The sequence below is a fragment of the Lissotriton helveticus genome, chromosome 4_1 (genome assembly GCF_964261635.1).
Source record: "Lissotriton helveticus chromosome 4_1, aLisHel1.1, whole genome shotgun sequence".
Classification (NCBI taxonomy): domain Eukaryota; kingdom Metazoa; phylum Chordata; class Amphibia; order Caudata; family Salamandridae; genus Lissotriton; species Lissotriton helveticus.
In genome coordinates, this window is record NC_136063.1 from 86,099,232 (window position 1) to 86,124,706 (window position 25,475).

At 49.0% G+C, this 25,475-nt stretch overlaps 1 protein-coding gene across 1 annotated transcript; it reads right to left on the minus strand.

Annotated features, from left to right (window-relative positions):
- Positions 1-17,554: 17,554 nt before the first annotated feature.
- Positions 17,555-18,138, minus strand: LOC144827939 (protein EOLA1-like). The gene has a single exon (XM_078686103.1). The coding sequence runs from the start codon at positions 18,023-18,025 to the stop codon at positions 17,555-17,557; it is 471 nt and encodes a 156-aa protein (XP_078542229.1). The 5' UTR covers positions 18,026-18,138.
- Positions 18,139-25,475: the final 7,337 nt, after the last annotated feature.

The following is a 25,475-nucleotide window of genomic DNA, read 5'->3' on the forward strand; positions in this document are numbered from 1 at the left end:
CTCCTCACTCGATATGGGCTCACGCCCGAGATTTACCGCCAGAGGTTCCGCGACTGCACACGGATCTCGGGTACGACCTGGGTAGAATATTTGAACTATTTCAGCCGAGCCTTCGAGGGATGGATAAAGGGGAGCCACGTAACTACTTACGAGCAACTCTTCAACCTCATTGTGTGGGAGCACCTCTCCAACAACTGCTTTGTCGAGCTCAGGCAGCACCTCCTCGACAGTAAATTGACTGAACCACAGCAGCTCGCCGCCGAGGCTGACCGATGGGAGAGCACCCGAGTGGCCCGGAGTGGGCCAACCAAGCAGAACAGAACCAGTCACGGTCACCATCGTCCCCGAGGAGGAGGAGGAGGCCAGGGCGGGGCAGAGATGCCGTCCCGGCAGCTCCCGCCAACACCACCCCGCCCCCGGCCGGTCGGGGAAACCCCCCCCGATGCGCCCAGGGTTCCGAGCCAACGTTACTTGCCACCGGTGCCAGCGAATCGGCCACTATGCCAGCGACCCGAACTGCCCAAAGAACCAGACTCCTGGGCCCCGCCAGGTCGCTGCCGCCGCCCTAGGAGAAGAGCAAATCTCCGAAGAGCATGAAGAGTACGAGCAGGAGCAGCCCGAATGGGAACCTGCCGCCATGGTCCTAGCTTGCCTAGGGGGAAGAGACATGATCCCGCGGGTCCCCCTACCCGCCAACACCAGAAAATACAGCCAGTGGGTGAACATAAATGGGCGCAAGGCCGAAGCCCTGCGTGACACGGGGGCCAGTGTGACGGCCGTCCGCTGTCACCTGGTGACCCCAGAACAAATCCTGCCAAACGTTCTGTGCCCCGTCCGATCGGCCGACAATTCTGAGAGCCTGTGTCGGATGGCCTGCGTCCCCTTCGAATGGGGAGGAGTGTCCGGCATGCTAAAAGTGACTGTCCGCGATGATGCCCCGTGGACTGCCTCCTGGGGAATGATCTCAAGAGTTCCCCGTGGGCGGCCGTTGAAAGAAGAGAGCACCTGGGGATGTTGGGCCTCCCAGACTGGGCGTGCGTAACAACCCGGTCCATGGCCGCCCGCGCCATCCCCAGACCCGAAGAACCCGAATAGCCAGCACCTCCTCCCCCGATCACTCCAGAGGAAGACACCATCCAGGCTGACCCCCCAGAACAAACCCAAGAAGGGCCCGCTCAGCCCCAAGACCTTCCAGACCTGGCTCAGTGGCGTCAAGAGGGGGGGCCCACCCAGGAACAATTCCGGCAGGAGCAAAAGACCTGTCCCTCCCTCGAGGGACTCCGACAGCAAGCACTCGCCCAGAGCGCGGGAGACACCAAAGGGGCCCACTGGATCTATTGGGACAATGACCGACTGTACAGCAAGCAAAGAATAGCGGAATTGGGGGCCAGTAGGGTGCTGGTGGTGCCCTTCTGTTTCGGAGACTTCCTTTTAAACTTGGCACATGATGTCCCCCTGGCTGGGCACCTGGGGCAAGACAAAACCTACAACCGCCTGGTAACCCACTTTTACTGGCCAAAGATGCGAAATGACGTCTCCAACCACTGCCGGGCCTGCCCCACCTGCCAGGCCAGCGGAAAGAGCGGCCGAAAACTCAAGGCACCCCTGCAACCATTCCCCGTCGTCACCACCCCGTTCGAAAGGGTGGGAATAGACATTGTGGGGCCCCTGGACCCCCGAACAGCACAAGGGCACCGATTTATCCTCGTCCTGGTGGACCACGCCACCCGCTATCCCGAGGCCATTCCCCTTCGAACTGTGACAGCACCAGTGGTAGGCCGAGCCTTGATGGGGATCTTCTCCCGAGTGGGCTTCCCCCGGGAGGTCGTCAGCGACAGAGGCACAAACTTTATTTCCAAATATATGAAATCCCTCTGGCAGCAGTGCGGAGTCACCTACCGATTCACAACCCCCTATCACCCGCAAGGAAACGGACTGGTCGAGCGGTTCAACCGCACTCTCAAGGGGATGATCATGGGGCTAGAGGAACCCCTACGCCGCCAGTGGGACGTGCTACTCCCGTGCCTCCTCTTCGCCTACCGAGAAGTCCCCCAGAAGTCCCTCGGCTTCAGCCCCTTCGAGCTCCTGTACGGACACCCTGTCCGAGGGCCCCTCAGCCTAGTTAAAGAGGAATGGGAAATGGCCCCCCTGAAAACCCCTCCAGACGTCTACAAGTACCTCCTGACCCTCCGCAATCAGACCAGGCGATTCAGGGAGATCGCTAAAGCCAACCTTGAGGCCAGTCAGGAGGACATGAAGAAATGGTACGACCAACATGCCTCCTCCATCGAGTTTGAGTCTGGTCAGCAGGTGTGGGTGATGTCCCCCACCGAGCCTTGTGCCTTGCAAGACAAATGGACAGGACCCTTCAAGGTGATCGAACGCAAGGGCCCTGTCACCTATCTCATCAACATGGAATCCCCCGGAACCCCCTCCGGGTCCTCCACGCCAACAGACTCAAACCGCACTTCGTGCGCTCGGAGCTCAGCCTACTGATGGCTACAGACAGTGGGGCGGAAGAAGACTCCGAGCCCCTCCCTGACCTACTGAGGACCCGTGAAAAAGATGGTTCGGTGGACGGGGTCCGACTCTCTGATGCCCTGACCCCGGAGCAGCGCCAAGACTGTCGGGCCCTTCTGCTGCAATTTGCACACCTGTTTTCCCTCACCCCCGGGGTCACCCCCTGGTGCCTTCACGACGTGGACACTGGGGACAGTCCCCCTATCCGACACTGGGCGTACCGAGTACCAGATCGGGTGCGCGCCTGCATCCAAGAAGAAGTCTCCAAAATGCTCACACTCGGAGTCATCGAGCCCTCAGACAGCCCCTGGGCCAGCCCAGTCATACTGGTCCCCAAAGCGGCTGCCCCGGGCACCACCCCCGAGCTCCGATTCTGTGTCGACTATCGGGGTCTGAACGCTGTCACCCGAACCGACGCTCATCCCATCCCCCGAGCAGATGAACTGGTGGACCGCATGGGGGCTGCCCGCTACCTGAGCATCTTCGACCTGACAGCGGGCTACTGGCAGATCGGCCTCACCCCTAGGGCCCAAGAACGATCCGCTTTCTCCACCCCGGATGGGCACTACCAGTTGACAGTGATGCCATTCGGCATGAAAAACGCTCTAGCCACGTTTCAACGACTTGTGAACCAGGTATTGGCGGGCCTTGAAGAATTCAGCGCCGCCTACCTGGACGATATCGCGGTATATAGCCGCCACTGGGCAGACCACCTCCGCCACCTCCGAGAGGTCCTGCAGGCCCTTCAACGAGCCGGCCTCACAATCAAGGCCAGCAAGTGCCAAATTGGCCAGGGGTCCGTGACCTACCTCGGGCACCAAGTGGGGAGCGGTCTAGTGGCCCCTCTCCAGCTCAAGATCGCTGCCATCCAGTCCTGGCAGCCCCCCCGTCACCCAAACCGAGGTACGAGCCTTCTTGGGGCTCACCGGATACTACCGGCGGTTTGTGAAGGACTATGGCAGCATTGTGGGGCCCCTCGCGGAACTCACATCCAAGAAACACCCAAAAGCAGTCAACTGGACCCCAGACTGTCAAGCGGCCTTCAAAAAGCTGAAGGCCGCCATGTGCACCGCCCCTGTGCTCCAGGCCCCCGACTACAGCCGTGAGTTCATCGTCCAGACTGATGCCTCAGACCATGGCATTGGGGCCGTCCTCTCCCAACTGAACCCCGAGGGAGTCGACCAGCCAGTGGCCTTCATCAGCCGACGCCTGCTGGCCCGAGAACAGCGCTGGAGTACCATCGAGCGGGAGGCCTTTGCAGTAGTGTGGGCCCTCAAGAAGCTCCGTCCCTACCTCTTCGGTACCCACTTTCGGGTACAAACAGATCATCGCCCCCATGCAATGGTTAATGCAGATGCGGGGGGAGAATCCCAAACTGTTGCGATGGTCCATCTCCCTGCAAGGGATGGACTTCACTGTGGAGCATCGCCCGGGCCAAGACCACGCCAACGCGGATGGCCTGTCACGCTTTTTCCGCCTCGACGAAGAGAGTCCCCAAGAGGATGGGTGACTCTCCCCGCCTTCAGCTGGGGGGGACGCCTGTTGGACAGGCCCCAGGAAGGGCTCGCTCCCTCCCCCACATGACGGAGCCCGGACACCGACTCTCCAGGCGCTACCCACAGAAGCAACCCGCAACCCGTCCTCTATGGGACGCCTACCCCCGAACATCTCTGTATCACTGGCCCGGGCCACCGTCAGCACCATTGCCCGGGCCCAGCCGCCATCTTGGACACTGCACCACGAGGCCGCGTGGCCTCAGCTCGACCCCAACCCTGGGCCTGGCCAGGCCCCGACATCCTGGCACCACCATCCACCCAGGAGGTGAACGGACCACTTGGCAGGTCAATGGGAGAGAGGAGTGTCGATGGCTCTCCCCCGCCAGGTGCCGATCGCCCCCAGCCTCCCCGGGCGCTGGCTCCACCCCCCTGCTGGGTGTCTGGACTCCCTCATCCCGGACCTCCCGACCTCCAAGTGCGAGGGTCCGGACATCAAAGGGCGCCAGACCTATAACTGAGGCAGCTCCAGAGCAGGAAGACAGTTGTATCCTGGAGTCGAGAGACACCGTGAAGAACTCATCCTTGACGGACTGCTGGCGCTGCCGCAGCCCTGCCTTGTGAACTGTCGTCCTGCCTGCTGGTGCTGCCGCGGCCTTCTGCAACCTTCATCCTCGTAGGGACCTGCTGGCGCTGCCGCGGCCCTTTGCAACCTACGTCCTCGTCGGGACCTGCTGGCGCTGCCGCGGCCCGTTGCTATCTACGACCTCTTCGGGACCTGCTGGCGCTGCCGCGGCCCGGCCCTCCAGAACGCCGAGCTCGAGGATTGTGAGCTATCATCATTCCACCTCCATACCAGATTGGTAACCAGACTGTCCCGCTACCCCCTTTCCCTGCCAGAGACTATAATTGAGAGGATCCTCGTATCCTGATCTCACTGTACCGTATTACCGTGCTTCAAGAACTGCATATAAAAAGCGTTAACCTTATCTTTGTGTGGTGTCCATCTGTGGGGGGGAAGTTACTTGTCTGTACGATCGCTAGGAGACGGCTCTCCCCGGAGGCCTCTCCCCTTGTCCTCGGCCGACCCTCCAGGTCCCGTCTAACAAGGGCAGCCTCTACCTCTGAGAGAGCCAGTGAAAGACTAAGCATATGAGCTGATTCCAAGTTAATATCAGCGTTCCCCTCGTAGACTGTTTGTAGGATCGTCCCTTTTGGATTAAACATTTTCCCATAGTGTACTTCCCAGGTATCCCCTGGTATCTGCACCAACATATTCTCCTTTTCATCGCAACTTAGGAATGGGCGGTTTATTACCTCCCAAAAGAGCCGACTATCCTTAAGTTCTGAGCTCTCCCTAAATCGTCCCAGGCCTTTTTCTTTAAAACTTTTTTCCTTTTAGTAAATAGTGTCTCTGTACATTTTTCTTGCTTTTCTGACCAGCTCACTATCCCTTGGTAATTGGTGTAGAAACTTTTTTAATTTGGTTTGGGCTCTAGAACATTCTGCATCAAACCATTTGCAACCATTTCCTTTCTTTTTGCCCATAGTTTTTGAAAGGTGCCACATTACCTCGAAGTTCTTAATTATTACTTCCGGCTCATTAGTGGGAGTTAAGCAAGCATCTATACTTGCTTTATTTCATTTAAAAATCTCCACCTCTAGTTGGCTTGCATCTATCTTGTCCCACTTAAGAGTTACCCCCTGATTCCTGCTAAATTTAATTGGCTGAAAAGGGGGCTGTACTCTCTTAACAGCAGGGCTCAAATTTAAAATTAAAGGAGTGTGATCACTTATGGGGTTTGCTTCAATCTTGAAGTCATTGACAAAATGGATATACCTTCTGAAGACCATGACACTCATCTGGACCCCTGTGCCCTGGAAAGTGGGTATGGCCGGGATTCCGGATACTTAAGACATATCCAGGACGCAAAGTTCATTGGTCATGATAATATTATTTAAGGCATCCCCTTGTTTTGAATGCTTAAAATGCGCCAATGGATTATCACTTAAATCAACCACACCACAGACTCTGGTGCCACTAAATTTACACAAAGTATAGTTAAAATCACCGACCCACATAATAAAAAGAGGGAATATGGTGTTTGTTACCTTTGCAATCTCATCATTTAATTTTTCAATAACCAGAGTAACATGGGTATCAAATATGTTATAATACCAGTTAATCAAGAGGAGAGGTACTGAAAATAAATTCTTAATCAGGACCATTTGGTACCACAGGGATTCCACCAGTATGACAGTTTTGATCAAATTATATTTCACAGAAGTGGCAGTGATAAGACCACCCTTAGCTCTTCCAGCTTGTGACGGTTCAGCATGAACATTAAAGGTTTGATATCCGTCCAAGCCATAGTCCCCTCTACTCCAGGTCTCCTGGAGACAGATTATCTCAAAGGATTCCACAAATTTTAACCATATCGAGTCCTCTAACCTCCGGGAGAGACCAGCTATATTTCATGAAATCAAACGGAAAGGTGGCCCCTCGGCCAGACTATCAGCTCCCCCCAAGATTGATGGTACATTCGACTGGATCATGTCACTTTCACTCAGGGGGGCAGCTGGTAGCCTAGTATCTGCAGCCCAGGGGACAATCTCAACATGTCTCGTGGCGGTTTTCCCACCCTGAGTTTCTATAATATTAGTATTCTCTATGGCCGGGGATGCCTTTCCTATTTTTTCAGCAGAATCTCTCCCTCCCCTGGCCATTTCTAAGGGGGTAATCAACAGATCTAAATATGGGTGTATGCTACTACCCGACTCTGCCCCATTTCCAGCTACTTTGTCTCGGTTGGTCATCATTGGGCTAGCAACCTTTTCCCTATCCCTATCTTCAGTCCCACTACCAAAGGAGCAAATATTCCGATGTCAGTCCACCCCCTTCAGACCCATAAGAGGGTCGAATCTATTACTTAACGGTAACCAATCCAAGCCATTAATGTCGATGTGTCTACCCCTTTCAAAAATCTGTGGTAGTTGTGGCATGCGAAAGGTCGCGTGGGGGTAGAAATAATCTAAACCCAAGGATTGAATATCTCCTATTCTGGCAAATCTTCCCTACGTATGTGATCAACAACCCAGGGGTCTCTCAAGTTGACAATTATGCAATCTCCTTCGAGATCCTTTGTGTTATGGCCCAGCCATGCCACTCTCCTAACACCAAGAATATCTGAGTTCACACCCGGCGGTAATCTCCTATTCTTACTAAGCCAAAAAATAACTTTATTTTTTAGCTCTCTATCTGATTCCTGATTATCGGGATTAATTTCCGGTACTCCTGTTAGAATAATGGTCAGGGGCATAGACTCCGGGGGAAGATTTACACGAGGAAGCCTCTTTCTTGGGATATCTTTGCCCTGGGATACAATGGTCCCATGTATTAATTTTCATCCCTGTTTAACAGCATCCACCCTATCTACCTCACTAGCTTGGGTCTTTTTACTTACAATGCCTTTTTCTCCGGCGGCTGGTTGAATATTTTGAACCACCGGGGTTACATTTATTACCGGATGAACAACTTTTGGAGGATTTACTATTTCTGAGGATATGGTCGGAACAGGTCTGACATCTTTTCTATTTAAGCTCTTAGTTAGGACATCAAGTTTTAAAGAATTCCCTTTCGTTGATAGCTCTATTTGTTCTAGTTTTTCCTTGATTAATTTTATTTGAGTAATCAGGGGTAATATTAGAGATCTTGCTAAAACTTCCATTTTACCAAGAAGATCCTTGTTAGGAGACTGTGATAAAACAGTGTTAGTTACAGTGTCAATTTGGATGGGAGACTGAGCTACTACCTGTCGGAGCTCCCTCGAGGTTTGCTTTTTCGTAGATCTTTTGCCACCACCTAGCCTCTTACCACCCCCTTTCTTATTTTTTCTTCCCTGCTTAGGGGTCACAATCATATTTAACCCCCACGGTAACTGATGATATTCTATCAGAGGAGTAGGGAGTGGGGACGTTGGTGTAGATGTTCTATGACTCAGATCACTAGAAGGTTGAGTAAGCAAAGTGGAACCCAACATAGAGCCAGTACTGGGGCCCTCCAACCCCTCCTCCCGTGGACAGCTAATTGGGCTAGAATCCACCAGAACAGGCGAATCATTTCACTAAGCTGGTGTTACAGCGGATTCAATCGTACCCAAAGAAGAATGCTTGCCAGTTAAGATGTCTATTGACAAGAGTTTTTCGGCAAAGGCTATTTCTTTCTCTAAAATACCAGTGGCCCTTTTAAAGAACTGGTCCAAAGTCCCTGTGACCATACCAGCATTAGTATTCAGGGTAACAATTCTATTTTTCCCTGATCATAAAGCCATGGTCACAAAACAATAGTTACCAATTAACACTAGAAATATATTCTCACAAGATATGAACTTCACTGACACAATAGATGACAGAACTTTTAAGGTACAAAGGTCGAAGAGTCAAAAGGTCTGGCCCAGCCCGGCCTCGACCGCCCTCGGACGGCCTCAGACGGCCCGCCCTTTGCCCGGGCTTCGTCCCGCAGTAGCGTAAAGGGCTTTCCTTAAGTAGGAGGAGGATGGGGCGGGAAGAGGTGCCAGGTGCGTGAGGTTAACTAAGCGCTATGACCTCTGTGCCTCGCAGTCCCGCAAAACCAGCAGCAGCTCCAAAGTTCCAAGTGAGGTCTGGCTATCGAGTCAGCAGCAGTCCCGGTCAGTGCAGAAGCAAGGGATATTAAGAGAACACCAGCTAAAAACAAAGTTCCACGACTACGAGCGGCCCCCGCGGAGCGGGGGCCGCGAGCTGTTTTTAAAGTCGGCAAGGGAGGAGAGGCGGGAAGAGGCGTCAGGTGCGCGAGGTTAACTAAGCGCTATGATCTCTGGGCCTCGCAGTCCCGCAAAACCAGCAGCAGCTCCAAAGTTCCAAGAGAGGTCTGGCTATCGAGTCAGCAGCAGTCCCGGTCAGTGCAGAAGCAAGGGATATTAAGAGAACACCAGCTAGAAACAAAGTTCCACAACTACGAGCGGCCCCCACGGAGCGGGGGCCGCGAGCTGTTTTTATAGTCGGCAAGGGAGGAGAGGCGGGAAGAGGCGCCAGGTGCGCGAGGTTAACTAAGCGCTATGACCTCTGTGCCTCGCAGTCCCGCAAAACCAGCAGCAGCTCCAAAGTTCTAAGTGAGGTCTGGCTATCGAGTCAGCAGCAGTCCCGGTCAGTGCAGAAGCAAGGGATATTAAGAGAACACCAGCTAAAAACAAAGTTCCATGACTACGAGCGGCAACCTACCTCTCAACTAAACTCAAAAAAGCTGGCTGTGCCCAAATGCTGAGAAGCACCAATACTCTTCTTCATATACCCCCCTACTAAAAAAAAAAAACACTTAAAAATCTCGCTCCTCCTCTGGCAAGGCCCCAACCATAAGGAACGCCCTCCCCAAAGACCTTCGATGCAACCCCTCCTATGCCAGCTTCAAAAGAAACCTTAAAATTCACTTTCTCTCTAAATTCTGGGAAACATGTAATCCCTGATCCCCTTTCTGACTACTTTCCCTCCTCCCTCCTTAAGCAACTCCGCCAACCCCCCACACTCACTTAACCCCCTCTTGACACCCACTCACCCTCTACCCCGCATTATACCGCCCGCACACCCTTCTATGCCCACTGAATCCCCTTGGCATACTATTACATTTCTATTTATAACAGCACTTTGGTTCTTTTAATGGGTTTCCTGCTTATCCTATATGCATGCTACTCAGCATGTACCCTAAGCTGTTTCCTTTTATTTTGTCTGATCTCCTGTATACTCTGTTTTGTTCAGTTCTATGATTGTCTTTTTTTTTCTTTATTTCCATTGCTGATGTAAAGCGCTCTGATACCCTCGGGTGGAGCTAGCGCTATAGAAAACCTTCAAATATAATAATATAATATAATATAATAATATAAATATAAAGGCCCCCTTATACCACTACCTGTGGTGAAGTTTCCCTTTGAAAGAGTAGGGATTGACATTGTTGGACCAATGGATCCCCAAACAGCCTCTGGGCACAGGTTTATTCTGGTGGTAGTGGATCATGCCACCAGATGCCCAGAAGCTATTCCCCTTAGGACCACTACAGCACCTGTTGTGGCAAGAGCCCTCCTGGGAGTTTTCTAAAGAGTGGGTTTCCCTAAGGAGGTTGTATCAGATAGAGGTGCAAACTTCATGTCTAGTTACTTGACTGCAATGTGGAAGGAGTGTGGAGTGAACCACAAGTTTACCACACCCTATCACCCACAATGCAATGGTCTAGTTGAAAGGTTCAACACGACCTTAAAGGTCATGATTAAGGGTCTCCCTGAAAAGCTCGGATGCTTGATTCCGGTCTGGGAAAGATATGGCTGTGTAGTTCGGACTGGACTGTTCCCATGGGGCACAGGGTCAGAGCTGATTTGCATAAAGCCATTATCTAACCCAGGGTGGTGTGGAGTGCAAAAAACGATGGATTTAGGCCCAGATCCTTGTACTGGGGTGAATGTAAGACATTGATCTACATTCTGTCTATCAAATTGTTTTTTGTAATTTTCTCCCTGAGTGTACTGGGGTAGCTCAGACGTGGGTCCCAGAGCCTACACACCACTGGAGTCAAGCTAGCCGGGCTGATGAGAGGTGTTACCTCGAAACCGGTCCGGTCCTCGGATGCTTGATTCCGGTCTGGGAAAGATATGGCTGTGTAGTTCGGACTGGACTGCTCCCATGGGGCACAGGGTCAGAGCTGATTTGCATAAAGCCATTATCTAACCCAGGGTGGTGTGGAGTGCAAAAAACGATGGATTTAGGCCCAGATCCTTGTACTGGGGTGAATGTAAGACATTGATCTACATTCTGTCCATCAAATTGTTTTTTGTAATTTTCTCCCTGAGTGTACTGGGGTAGCTCAGACGTGGGTCCCAGAGCCTCCACACCACTGGAGTCAAGCTAGCCGGGCTGATGAGAGGTGTTACCTCGAAACCGGTCCGGTCCTCGGATGCTTGATTCCGGTCTGGGAAAGATATGGCTGTGTAGTTTGGACTGGACTGTTCCCATGGGGCACAGGGTCAGAGCTGATTTGCATAAAGCCATTATCTAACCCAGGGTGGTGTGGAGTGCAAAAAACTATGGATTTAGGCCCAGATCCTTGTACTGGGGTGAATGTAAGACATTGATCTACATTCTGTCCATCAAATTGTTTTTTGTAATTTTCTCCCTGAGTGTACTGGGGTAGCTCAGACGTGGGTCCCAGAGCCTCCACATCACTGGAGTCAAGCTAGCCGGGCTGATGAGAGGTGTTACCTCGAAACCAGTCCGGTCCTCGGATGCTTGATTCCGGTCTGGGAAAGATATGGCTGTGTAGTTCGGACTGGACTGTTCCCATGGGGCACAGGGTCAGAGCTGATTTGCATAAAGCCATTATCTAACCCAGGGTGGTGTGGAGTGCAAAAAACAATGGATTTAGGCCCAGATCCTTGTATTGGGGTGAATGTAAGACATTGATCTACATTCTGTCCATCAAATTGTTTTTTGTAATTTTCTCCCTGAGTGTACTGGGGTAGCTCAGACGTGGGTCCCAGAGCCTCCACACCACTGGAGTCAAGCTAGCCGGGCTGATGAGAGGTGTTACCTCGAAACCGGTCCGGTCCTCGGATGCTTGATTCCGGTCTGGGAAAGATATGGCTGTGTAGTTCGGACTGGACTGTTCCCATGGGGCACAGGGTCAGAGCTGATTTGCATAAAGCCATTATCTAACCCAGGGTGGTGTGGAGTGCAAAAAACGATGGATTTAGGCCCAGATCCTTGTACTGGGGTGAATGTAAGACATTGATCTACATTCTGTCCATCAAATAGTTTTTTGTAATTTTCTCCCTGAGTGTACTCGGGTAGCTCAGACGTGGGTCCCAGAGCCTCCACACCACTGGAGTCAAGCTAGCCGGGCTGATGAGAGGTGTTACCTCGAAACCGGTCCGGTCCTCGGATGCTTGATTCCGGTCTGGGAAAGATATGGCTGTGTAGTTCGGACTGGACTGTTCCCATGGGGCACAGGGTCAGAGCTGATTTGCATAAAGCCATTATCTAACCCAGGGTGGTGTGGAGTGCAAAAAACAATGGATTTAGGCCCAGATCCTTGTACTGGGGTGAATGTAAGACATTGATCTACATTCTGTCCATCAAATTGTTTTTTGTAATTTTCTCCCTGAGTGTACTGGGGTAGCTCAGACGTGGGTCCCAGAGCCTCCACACCACTGGAGTCAAGCTAGCCAGGCTGATGAGAGGTGTTACCTCGAAACCGGCCCGGTCCTCGGATGCTTGATTCCGGTCTGGGAAAGATATGGCTGTGTAGTTCGGACTGGACTGTTCCCATGGGGCACAGGGTCAGAGCTGATTTGCATAAAGCCATTATCTAACCCAGGGTGGTGTGGAGTGCAAAAAACGATGGATTTAGGCCCAGATCCTTGTACTGGGGTGAATGTAAGACATTGATCTACATTCTGTCCATCAAATTGTTTTTTGTAATTTTCTCCCTGAGTGTACTGGGGTAGCTCAGACGTGGGTCCCAGAGCCTCCACACCACTGGAGTCAAGCTAGCCGGGCTGATGAGAGGTGTTACCTCGAAACTGGTCCGGTCCTCGGATGCTTGATTCCGGTCTGGGAAAGATATGGCTGTGTAGTTTGGACTGGACTGTTCCCATGGGGCACAGGGTCAGAGCTGATTTGCAAAAAGCCATTATCTAACCCAGGGTGGTGTGGAGTGCAAAAAACGATGGATTTAGGCCCAGATCCTTGTACTGGGGTGAATGTAAGACATTGATCTACATTCTGTCCATCCAATTGTTTTTTGTAATTTTCTCCCTGAAAAGCTCAGGCGGAGACTGGACATCCAACTGCCCTGCCATTTTTTGCCTACAGAGAGGACCCACAGAAGGGGGTTGGCTACAGCCATTTTGAACTTCTGTTTGGGAAGTCTGTAAGAGGACCCCTTTGTCTGGTGAATGAAGAATGGGAGTTACCTCTCAAACTTCCCAAACAAGACATTGTGGACTATGTACTTGGTCTCCGCTCCCGGATGGCAGAGTACATGAAAAAGGCATCCAAAAACCTTGAGGAAAGTCAGGAATTACAAAAGGCCTGGCATGACCAAAAGGGTGTACTGACTGTTTACCAGCCAGGACAGAAAGTGTGGGTGTTGGATCCTGTGGCCCCAGCAGCTCTTCGGGACAAGTGGAGTGGACCCCACACTATTGTTGAACAGAAGGGAGAGGTAACCTATTTGGTTGATCTTGGAACTCCCAGGGGACCCCACTAGGTGCTTCAACATACTGAAATACTGAAACCATATGTTGACAGGGCAGACATGGGCTTGCTCATGGCTACTGATGAAGGACAGGAGGAAGAGAGTGACCCTCTACCAGACCTGCCCTCTCAGAACCCTGATGATGGTTCAGTTGATGGTGTAGCCTTGGCAGGCAGCCTCACTGACCAACAGCAGCATGACTGCAGTCAAGTTCTGCAGGCCTACAGACATATGTTTTCACTGACTCCAAGTCAGACTACCTGGTGCACTTATGAAGTGGACACTGTGGACAGTCTGCCTGTTAAAAGTAAGATTTACAGGCAACCTGGTCATGTCAGGGACTGTATCAGGACAGAAGTCCAGAGGATGTTGCAATTGGGAGTCATTGAACCCTCAGAGAGCCCTTGGGCCAGTCCAGTAGTCCTTGTGCTTAAACCTCACACCCAGAATGGTAAGAGAGAGATGAGGTTTTGTGTGGACTACAGAGGTCTCAATGGTGTCACTAGGACAGATGCCCATCCAATACCCAGGACAGATGAGCTAATAGACAGATTGGCATCTGCCAAGTTTCTGAGCACATTTGACCTGACAGCTGGCTACTGGCAGATTAGATTAGCTAGCTGACGATGCAAAGCCGAAGACAGCATTTTCAACCCCTGGTGAACATTATCAATTTGTGGTAATGCCTTTGGTCTGAAAAATGCACCTGCCACATTTCAAAGGTTGGTGAACCAAGTCCTCTCAGGCCTGGATGACTACTGTGCAGCTTATCTAGATGATATTGCTGTCTTTAGCTCCACCTGGGAAGATCAGCTGATCCACCTGAAAAATGTTTTGGAGGCCCTGCAAAAGGCAGGCATAACTATCAAGGCTACCAAGTGCCAGACAGGGCAGAGTCAGGTTGTATACCGGGGCCACCTTGTAGGTGGAGGCCAGGTTCAACCATTGCAGAGAAAAATCCAGACCATAATGGACTGGACTGCTCCAACCACCCAGACTCAGGTCAGAGCTTCCTTGGACCTGCCTTGGTATTACAGGAAATTTGTCAAGAGGTATGGTTCCATTGTGACACCCCTTAATGACTTAACTTCCAAGAAAATGCCTAAGAAAATTCAGTGGACAGTCAGCTGTCAAAAGGCATTTGATGACCTGAAGCAGACCATGTGCACTGCACCAATTCTGCAAAGTCCAGACTACTCCAAAGAATGCATTGTTCAAACCGATGCTTCTGAGTTGGGGGTAGGGGCTGTGCTATCACAATTGAATAAAGATGGTCAAGACCAGCCAGTAGTTTTTATAATGATGTCACTGACCATGTCATGAATGATGTAATATGTGACATCATCAGCATTGGATTGCGGATGCGTGAAATATATAGTTAGTGCAACTAACTATATGTGGAATTTCATTGGTTTTATATCAATAAAATGTCCAGCTAACTATATAGGAGGAATTTCAATGGTTTTTTATATGTTAATTCCTAACTATATAAGGCCTAAAACCTATGGTTTTTTAGTGAATTTCCAAGGTTTTTTAAAGGCTAATTCCTAACTATATATAGTCTATAACCTATGGTTTTTTCAGTGAATTTCATTGGTTTTTTAAAAGCTGATATATAGATATATATATATATATATATATATCTGCAAATACCTCGCAGCAGCGCTCCTTCAAAGAAACACGAGGCAAGGACCAGCTTTTCTCAGCATCTTTTTTATTCAGCCATTAACCAGAAAGTCATGACGCGTTTCGGCCGTCCCAGCGGCCTTGGTCACATGGCGATACAAATCGCTGTTGCCCTTTTTAAAGTGATATAGTGCAGTCACATGTCAAAGTGATGGACATAGATAAAATACTATATGTATGAATACATTTGCCTGTACTTTCTCATAGTGCCAATACAGAGGTGAATTAATAACTGTATAAATACATAAATTAATCACGTTTTCACAGTGTATCAAAAGTTTATAAATATACATATATATTGCAGCTTCAATTTTCATGCGAAGAGTATTTTCAGTTTAACAATTTTAGATATATAACTGCATAAATGCCTATAACTCTTCAAGATGGTAATGAGAAACAATATAACTATTCAGTCCATCAAATCTATTAGCAAATGTTGTGCATAATTGGTGCTCACCCGTGTGTATTAAGTTATAATACAAAATTATAATAATGATCACTACTATTACATGATAGTAGTGAAAGAAAGATCCAAAAAAAGAAAATTAACTTGATCTATAAGGACCTTTTAAAAGAATGGAGAAGAAATGAATTCATGACGAACATTGTACCAGCCAATTAGAGCTTGGAAGAAGGGAATAAAATGCCTATAGCTATTTTATAGTACTGTTATTACATTCTTGCCTTCTACCATATTATTGCACCTGTATTTAAAGTGACTTCGTGTCAAATGGAAAAAATAAGTATAATTTTTTCCTCTAAAGTGACATCGTGCAATCAAAGTGCAAGTACAGATAAAGTGGCTGGTGCTGGAGGTTATACTGTAATGAGGTAGTAGAGGGAGGGGAAGTCTAAACTCTATTGAAACAGAGTTTTACTACTATGTTCAAGACAAGATATTATCATACATTATCAACGTTGCACATATAGAAAAAATCACACCATAAGAAAAATCTAAAAGAGAGGGAATCAGTGACATGACTAAAATCAGCTATCACATCAAAAATCAGGATAAAACAAGCTACCCTAATATTTAAAACGACGGCTAAAATCAATCAATTCATATATTTACACACACCCAAACTGTACACTCAATATATAAATTATACATAGTATATTACAATATAAATACAAATATATAAATAAAGTGCCCGGTGCAGACCAACTCCTCTTATGTTTCAGTATATGGTTGTGTCATGGTGTTAACTATATGGCTAAGAAGTAACATTATCATGAAGTGGTCATAGGTATGTGTGGAGGTCCTCTGTGGTGTTAAGACCTCCCGGCCACTTTGAGTTAAACTCCAAAATATATTTGGTTTCAAGCCTGCGCATACACGCCTCCCTATCGCCTCCTCTTCTGGTGAGCGGGACGGACTCTATGGCGAAATATTTAAGACACTGAGGCTTACTGTTGTGACACGCCTCAAAGTGTCTGGCCACTGGATAACTCTGGTCCTTATTTACAATGGCGCGCAGATGTTGTAGAATACGCTTATGGATTTGCAATTTGCTGCTACCAATATATTTGAGTTTGCAGTCGCACTCCAGTATATACACGCAGTATTCCGTTCTACAGGTTAAATGTTGTTTTATTTCCCTTGTAGTTCTTGGGATTACTGTTGTGTATTTTTTGGTGTTGACACCATGTTGGCAAGCCTTACATGCCAGGCATTTATAGAAGCCCCTGCTGATGGGTCGCCATGGCTCCTTGCCTATATATATATATTATGCCAGGGCCCTTCTCTTCTCTCTAAAGCCCTGGCCCATCCCCCCCAATCAAGCCTAGTGTATCTGCTCCCATACATCGACATACACTGAACACCCCTATAGGGAAATGTTTCTGCAAGGAGAAATATATGTGTTGCGTGGGTTTGATGGCTGCTTTAAAAAGGGAGAAAGGAAAACAAATTATGTTAATATCTTTGGCAAAAGAAGAGTTGCCATTTATTTCCGGGGACTTCCAGGTTCGATAGGCAACCCCTTTCTTCCCCGTGATGTTTGAGCACCCCTCGAGTCCCCTTGCCCCTGTACCCCACCCTGCTCTCTCCCTTCCTCCCCCACTCCCAGCCCCCTGCTCTCCCCTTCCTGTCATGGCGGCGTTCGCTGACAATAGCCCAGCACCCGCCTCCCGCAGCCTGATGCGCATGCTCCGGTTCTAGGGAGAGGAGGCCTCGCGGCGTCGGCCGTGGGCAAACAAATATTATTATTAATTCAGAAAAGGTTCATTTATTCACATACAACTAATTAATAGTTATCAAATGCGCAAAAAGGCAATCCTAATAGAAGCTGCCACTACATATTACCAATTAAAACACTGAGAGAATAAGTGATGATAACAATTATAAATGAGCCTATTAAATTCCTATTCTTCCTGCAGCTAATATAATATATTTGACAATGTACACTTTTCTAACTTAAATGTAAACCTATTTGATTGCAAAACTGTAAGCCCATTTAAAGAAACATGACACTTGAATTTAAAAGCATTAGGCTGCCAATTGATGTTGATTAAATTACAAACACATGTACGTGTTTAAAAAGGTTACATTAGTCTGAAATCAACAGCATGAACAATTCTAGCGAGACGATGGGATGAATTCATCTGGAATGTTCACCTGCCATACATCTTTTGACCCCTTGGCAGGAATTGGTTCCAGCAGCCATCTTGGATTAAATACTTCAGTCAAATACTTTTGCTGTAGGCCGGTCAGAAGGGCTTTGCATCCAAGTTCAAAAGACTCTTCTGGGCTTAAAATCTCAGGACACTGCCATGTGTCTCCCACGTCAATCAGCCCAGCGATAACTCCTCTGCCAAATCTCTCCCCCGAGTATAACAAATTGTCAATTTCAGCCAGTGACATGCCAAGGTTAGTTAGAAGAATATCTTTCCAAGCACAATCCTCCCAGTCTTTGTAGGCGATGTGAATAGCAATAGTGCAGGTCGAGTACTCGGCCAGGACAGGTCGCCAGCGAGTCTCCAATGTTTTGATACCATTCAAAACCAATCCAGCATACGGTTGCCGGAAGGAGAGGCAGCCACATTTCATGCCTCTGATGTCACTCAGTTCTCTCCGTCTCCTGTTGTGTCTGTCCTCCGCTCTGCCTTAAATCTTCGTTCTTTTCAGTGGAAGGAAAGTCAGAAAAGATGAAGACCGCTGGCAGAAAGTTTAAACGGAACACCAACTTGTACCAGCATTTCACCTTCTCTTGTACGGATATTCAACAGGAATCTGTTCTACACAGTAACGTGTTTGGGGAAATGCACGTAGCGCTGGAAAGTAAATACATGAATCTTTTTACAGCAACCACGCGATGGCTGTCAGTCTGAACGACATTCGGGAAGATCGTATTCGGGGAATGGACTATGAAAGAGAAGAAGATCGTTAGGCGTCACAGAGTAAGGTAAATCTGAGGGTCCAAAACAATTGCATCTGAAACGTGCAGCAGTGAAAACAGCAATTATTATTAATAAACAGGGGCCACACGGGTGGTTGTAGCGCGGGGGTAGCCAGGGACTGAGCCCGCCAACGGCCCGTCCTCTCTCGGTGCGCAGGCAGCTGAGGAAAAGGACAGAAAGCCCGCCGGCAGGCTCTCGCCTCCCACGCGGTCTCTGCCGGTCTCCTCCCTCAGTCACGCCTGGAGTGTGCGAGGGGAAGTGCTCTGACCGCGCTCCACTGACAGCACCAGAGGGAGGCGGCCAGCGCTCCCTCCGCGGCAGGCACCGGACCTCCCTGGGCTGACATGACGGGCTGACCTGCTCCCGAAGCGGACCGAGCCGAGCCATGATGAAGGGCGGGGGCGGGCATTGCCGGCAGGCCGCGCTGGGATTGGCCGGCCGGCCCAAGCACTTCCGAGTCACCGCGGGCAGCGCGGCGGCCCGATTTCAGGCAGGCAGGCGGGGTCAAAAACGAGCTGGGCAGTCAGCTGGGCAGTCAGCCGCAGATGACGCTTCTCTTACAGGTGGCAGGGCTCCCTCCCATCACGGGAGCCCTGCAAAGTCAGCCGCCATCTTCCTTCTTCCCCCTCGCGGCGGGGGCGGGCATTTCCAGGCAGCCGCGCTAGGATTGGCCGGCCGGCCCCAGCACTTTCGGGTCACCGCGGGCAGCGCGGCGGCCCCATTTCAGGCAGGCAGGCGGGGACAGTGCGCGCACGCGTGCGCGCTTATAGATATATAATTGATTTTAAATGCAATTTTCTCAGCAAATACTAGACGGATTTACACCATTTAAAAAAAAGGGTAATCTGCGAACCAGTCTCTTCCATTTTACCAAATTTCAAATAATTCAGTTCAGCCGTTCGGGCTGTAGCCAAGTCTAAAGGTCCTATGGAAATTAACATGCGGAAAACACGTTTTGGGACCCCCCTTTTTTCTCAGCCCCAACTTGACGAATCCCCCCCAAACTTTCAGGGAAGGAGCGGAGCGGAGCGAGCCATCTTCTTTGAGAAATTTGCAAAGATTCATCAACCAGCGCCAAAGTTATTCCCAATAGAATGTTGGGGATTTCCTATGGAAACTAGGTCCTAACTATATATACCTACTGGCTACTGCCAGTAGGTAATATACATATAAACACATATACACCTATAAGTCACTCCTATGGCAGGCCTTAACAATCCCTAGCATGAGCTGAGCCCCTCTGCAGCTTTTGGAACCATCTCCTTATAGCTGTTCTATGATATGGCCATACCATATACTCTTAAGTGCATTTTAATCCTCGCGGTTAATGATAACTTTGGTTTGGCTTTATCAAAACATGTTATGTAAGGTGTAAAACACTTTGAAATACTACCCCCTTCCCCGTCAGTTCTGGCAGCGGTGGTAGCATTCCACCCTTCTAGAGGGAGAAGACAGGTAGTTACAGGTTTACCCAGTTAAAGTTAAACAGAGCCTCAGCCTCACAAAATGGATGCTGCTGCAACAGACACGAGTCTGCCCTCCTGCTGCTGGATGAAACTCCGGCAGGGGAGGCCTGGACAGTAGGTTTCCTGTCCAAGGAGGTGCTGGCACCTCCCCAGACAGGCTTTTGTGTAATGGGGCAGGGAGGGCTGCATTCAGTGAATGCTTTCCAGACACTGCCTGGGGCACACAAGGTGCTCCATGCATTTCCCAGTTCAAACCGGTTGCTGGGGCACTCTGCCCCAGCTCTGGTGTGAAACTGGACAAAGGGAAAGGGGGGTAACCACCCCCTTCCCTGGCCCACCCACAGGAGGGACCTTAAAGGTAGTCCAGCCCCTAAACTTAGTATAAGTATAGGAACCCAGTCACTAGGACTTTAGATTACCCTGGAGGAAACTCTGAAACATATCTCCTGGACCTTTGACATTCCATTTTGACTGGAAGACGGAAGGCATCTTGTGGTCAAGGAGTGACCACTCTGTTCAAACAGGCACCAACAGCAACTTTGCCGGTCTGTATTTTTGAGGCTCCAGCCAGATCCCGAAGAATCTGCGACACAGGACATGGACATCCAAACATCACTGACCCCGACCTTCGATCACAGGAAAGCTGAGATCTGTGGCGGACACGAGAGACGTGGGACTGGAACTCCTGGACATCCTGCATTTTGCAAGCTGCACCCACTTCACAAGGTATCTTGAAGTTGTGCATTGGGGTGCTTGAAGCCCCAGACCTGAGCATTATTTGCACCTAAGCTCAGAAGCCCCTACTGCACAAGTGTCCCGTTGCCCCCGATTTTGCATTTAAGCTTCACGCATCTTTGCAGTTCATTGCCTGTTGGCTAGTGAGCCCCCCGAAGACTTTTCTTTGAATCTAACTTGCTTTCCTGGGTGCACTAGGATTACTCCAACTTCCATGCAAAGGAGAAGTTCCTCAGATTTTGCTGGTCTGCACTGAAGCCCATCTTGACTTCCTGCATGGGTTGCATTTGCCAAGGCTTGTTGGGTCCAGTCTGGATACTGACACCTCACTCAACTAGATCCTTCATGGGACAGCTCAAATCCAGCTCCTGGTTGTCGGCGACGCCTCCTGGTCCTCGTGGCTGAAGAGACAAGCTTCTCCTTCTCACCTGAAATCACCCGACATCTGGTGGCATCTTCCTATCGCCGCCCTGGTCACTGGCAAGTGACCCAGACTCTGTCCCTTCTGCTTTCATGCTCTACAGATCTTCAATCCTCCTTTGGATTCACCCGGACACTTTTCCTCTGGTCGCCTGAAGCACTTCTTTGCAGATCTCCAATGAAATCGACGACAAAACCCGACACCAAATGAGACATAAGCACCCGGTTTCCGTGGGTGAGGTAACTCAAGTACTCTGGTATTCTCAAGGGTATTGGCCGTCCTAGTGTCTAAGTCCAAAAGGGTTACATCGTAGTTTATTTAGAAGTGTCCTTAAATTGTAAATTTGCAACTTTTTTGTTTCCCATAGAAAGTCAATGGTAACCCACAGCTGTCTTTAGACACTGCACGCGGCTCCTGTGGGCCTCCTACTTCCTAACCTTTGGTTGTTTAGTGTAGCCCCAGCGTTTCCATAGGCCCCAGGCCTGCTTTCTAATTCTCAGGTGGTTCTTACATCACTATATTAGTATATGGTTTTTGAGGCCATTAGGGCAAAACATATACTGTGCAACTTATCGTATGCTAATTAAGTAACTTGTATTGTACTTTTACCTCTGACCTCATAAAGAGTGCAGAGGGGTTGTGTTTAGAATAAATATATATATTTGATATATACCTTGTGTAGTGTCCTTTCATTTGATACTCAAGGGATTATAATTGGTAAAACATCTCGCTTAATTCGCTCTCTGAAGTCTTAGCCTTAAGACTGCTCGTCACTGCTACCCCTAGGATAGCTTTCTATGAGGTTGACTTTACAACCACCATCAATAAGGGTCGTTTAGACTGGTGCAAGGTGCCCACTAGAACTAGTGGACATCATGTGCCAGGCTAACATCTCACATTGTGCATCTCTGGCATTTCCCTAAACGAAGATCACCATAGACGTTTTTAGGATCTCTACTTGGCAGCTCTGCCTGCTATAGGCATTATCCTCTGGGCTCAATTTAGGCAGGAAGTTCACAGTTATTTTTTTAACGGAAGCCTGCCACCTGATGCCAGGCCATCATAAGGGGGAAGGAACCATCTGTACTGTTTGCCTTAGGCCCCACTCTATTCAGGACCCCGCGCTGATAGAAACATCCAGATATTTCACAATTCCATCTACGGGTTAGTACTTAGTTTCTTAAAGTGTCTCAGATACATGGAATGTACAATCCTGGTTTGCAGGGCACTTTTGTGTTGGAAACAGCTGCTCCCAAAGGCCCTACAGCGTGAACACAGATGCTATATAAGACAAATGTATTTTATAATCACAGTTTGACCAGGACCTGCTAAATGAGTATGCTGTTCTTTCGCATGGGAAAAATGCATTTTCTAAAGGCGTTGACATTCTATGTGTGCACGTGTGTATCAAAATAGCTACTCACTATGCTGAACAAGCTGCGTTGTCTGACAGGCTGCAAAATAGACCTTTGTTTGCCAAATCATTTAGTCTAATTTGGTACACAATGTGGTCTTCCATTGGAGCACAATTCCAGTGGGCATGCCTATCAGGGGCGGCTGGTGTTCATGGACGAAATGGGCGCTGCCCTGCCAACCTTGGGGGATTAAATAAATGTCAGCTGGAACACCCAGCATCTTGCAATAAATTGTGCTAGCTGCTCGCTGAACAAACATGGGCAAATCCGGGTTTTTCTTTGAGGGGTTGGGGCATGATGGCTTTTGGCTGCACTGTGCATGCTTTTGGCTGGGCAAGGATTTCTTCGACCTGGTGGCCTACATCCAGGAATGGGTGAAGGTGGCGTTCATGCTATTGGACTACCTGGCAGTTATGCGAAGGGAGGGAAGGGCGAACTGTACCTACAGGACAAAGGCAGGGATGCATAAACATGGACTCCCATGACACAGTTAAAGTGTGTGGGACGTGGGACTGTAAAGGCAGCAAATAGACACGCCAAACTCACAGGGAAGAGTCAGAAATCTGGAGAGTCATACACATGTCACGTGCCAACTCTGAGAAAAGTGCAGACATGAAGAAGGCATTGGCACCGGAAAGGCTGCACACCTGGCAAAAGAAGGGACCCCAAGAGCAACACACGGAGAGACCTTGAAAGCGTAAAAAAGAAGCACAGTGACTTGCCATAAGGCAGAGTAGAAGCTGAACATGCAGGCTCCACCCTATAGGCCTACAGCGCTGGCTCTAGTGCTTAGATAACACAGTAATGCCATTGCGGGATAATCATTACACATCCCCATTGGATCCCATTAGGCGCAATCACCTCATCAGACAATGACCCCATCAAGCACAGTCATCTCATCAGCTGCAATGACACCACCTCGGCATAATAATAGTGTGGTAAATATTTGATTTACCGTCCTAATTTCTATGCAGGTAAGTACTTAATCAATAATAACTCAATCGGAAAGAAAGAGGCAGAGTCCGTGGCGTTAGAGTTCTTAGGGGTTTTATTCCTTAAAAAGGAATGGTTCTTGAACCGGATATCATGTTCCTACCACCACTGGGGTGTAGGAAGGGATAGAGCCATATTTTATTGACAATACATAGCTTATATACTTAAGTCACATTATAGAAACCAATACAGTAGGCGTAACAGCTGAGAGAAACAAGATAAAACACACACGTGGTAGTGATACGTAATTAGAAGGCGTGAACTAGGCGTGAACATAGAGGTGTGTGCTAGAAACGTCACAGGTAGGTGTCACAAGTGGGTGGCAACAAAGCAGAATCTTGTAATGTCAGCAGAAATCTGAGGCCTGGATGCGCGCGCAGCTGCATGACGTGTGATTGACGTGAAACCGGAGGGTGCAGGGGACTTGACATTTACACTGGCGGAAAGAGACAGAAGTCTGGCATGTCAGATCAACTCGTACCTCTATCATATCTGATATCTGATGTTTGGGAACCATATTATCTAGAAGGAAAAGGTCTCTGGGGCAGAAGCTATTCTATACTGACTGTGAGTGCGTGTATAAGCGTCTAAGTGTCTGCATGAGAGGCGAGGGGCATGGGCCTACCATGGTAACAGAGGCTATGAATTACTTGCACGGAGACAGTGAGGCCGAGCCCTTTGCTCTGCAGCTGGGGGAATGTTTACTTAAACTAGTAGGCAGGAATGCATTTTCGAGGAGCGGAACAGATAATTCGAAGGTTGAATTCAGTCTTGGCAGGCAGCAGGCTGAGCTAAGCGCCGTGAGCCGCACAGGGAGTAAGGCAGAGGTCACGGGTACAGAGACAGCCTGGGCTGAGGCTTTCAGAGTCAGAAGGCAGGAAAAGGCTCGATGGCAGAATTTCAGGGCCTACTTCGCCAGAGCTGAAAAAACGTGTAAAGTACACCACAAAAAGACGTTGGCATAGCATACTTAGAAACGGAATATTCAACCCATTCAGGGTGGGTCTGAAAGAGGACATGTTAACGTTGGACGCAAATGTATTTGCGTCTTCATAGCTGGCACAGGAGGGAAGTTACATGCACTTTAAGCTGGTACATGGAGACGGTGGGGTACACGTTAGGGAACATTACTTGACCATAAAATTTATATTTCCTCATTCCCTCCTTGTTCCCTACGGACCCTTCATGATATATCGATCCTCATGAATCGATCAGTCTGTTCTTGTAACATCATTTGCTCTTCTTTCTTCCACTCACGTTTTGAGAGAAAACTGGAATGTTCAATACATGATGTGGCACACAGACCACATATCGCTGGCCCACACTGTAGGCACAGGCAGCAACTGAATACTATGACAAGGGCAATGCCTAGGAAGGATAGGATCTTCCATCCCCAAGCGGTCAACGTTGTCCAGAACCAACCGGGCCAAGTCCAGGTGCCTGGATTCTGATGTATCAGACTTGCAATTTTATGAAGACGTGTAATAGCTTGGTATACCGTTGGCGCGTTTTCTGGAATGAAAACACAGCAACTTGACCTGATGACCTTACAAGCTCCGCCTCTATCTGCCAAGATGACGTCAATAACAAGACGATTCTGAAGAACAACAACCCGCATGGCGGACTGCTCCTCTGTTAAGTTACCTAGGGCGGAGGCCGTTTCATTCACTACTGCTTCGAGTGTTCTAGTTAATCTGCGTATTAGTTTACTATTTTGGACGGGGCCTGTGAAGAAAAAGAATCCTTTATTGAAATCTGTGTATTGCTCCCATGCCGTTTCAGTATAGTCGACAATCGGGAGATCTCTTCGGAGTCTATTCTTTACTAGATTTGTATTTCTGTGATAATCAGGAGGTGCTAGAAAAACAGGTGGCAGAAGGAATGCAATGTAACAGGTACCATCCCAATCTGGAGGTAAGCGTATGTATGCAGTATGGCCACAAACAAAGTAGGAATGGCGGGTGGCTCTAAAGGAAGACTTGCCTTGATCACTGAATTCGACCACAGTAGTACATTTACTATGACCTAAGTGTACTGAACCCTTCTTACTGACACATAAATCACCAGTAA

Excerpts from the sequence above, each read along its gene's own strand:
- LOC144827939 (XM_078686103.1), bottom strand. The coding sequence starts at position 18,025 with ATGAAATGTGGCTGCCTCTCCTTCCGGCAACCGTATGCTGGATTGGTT.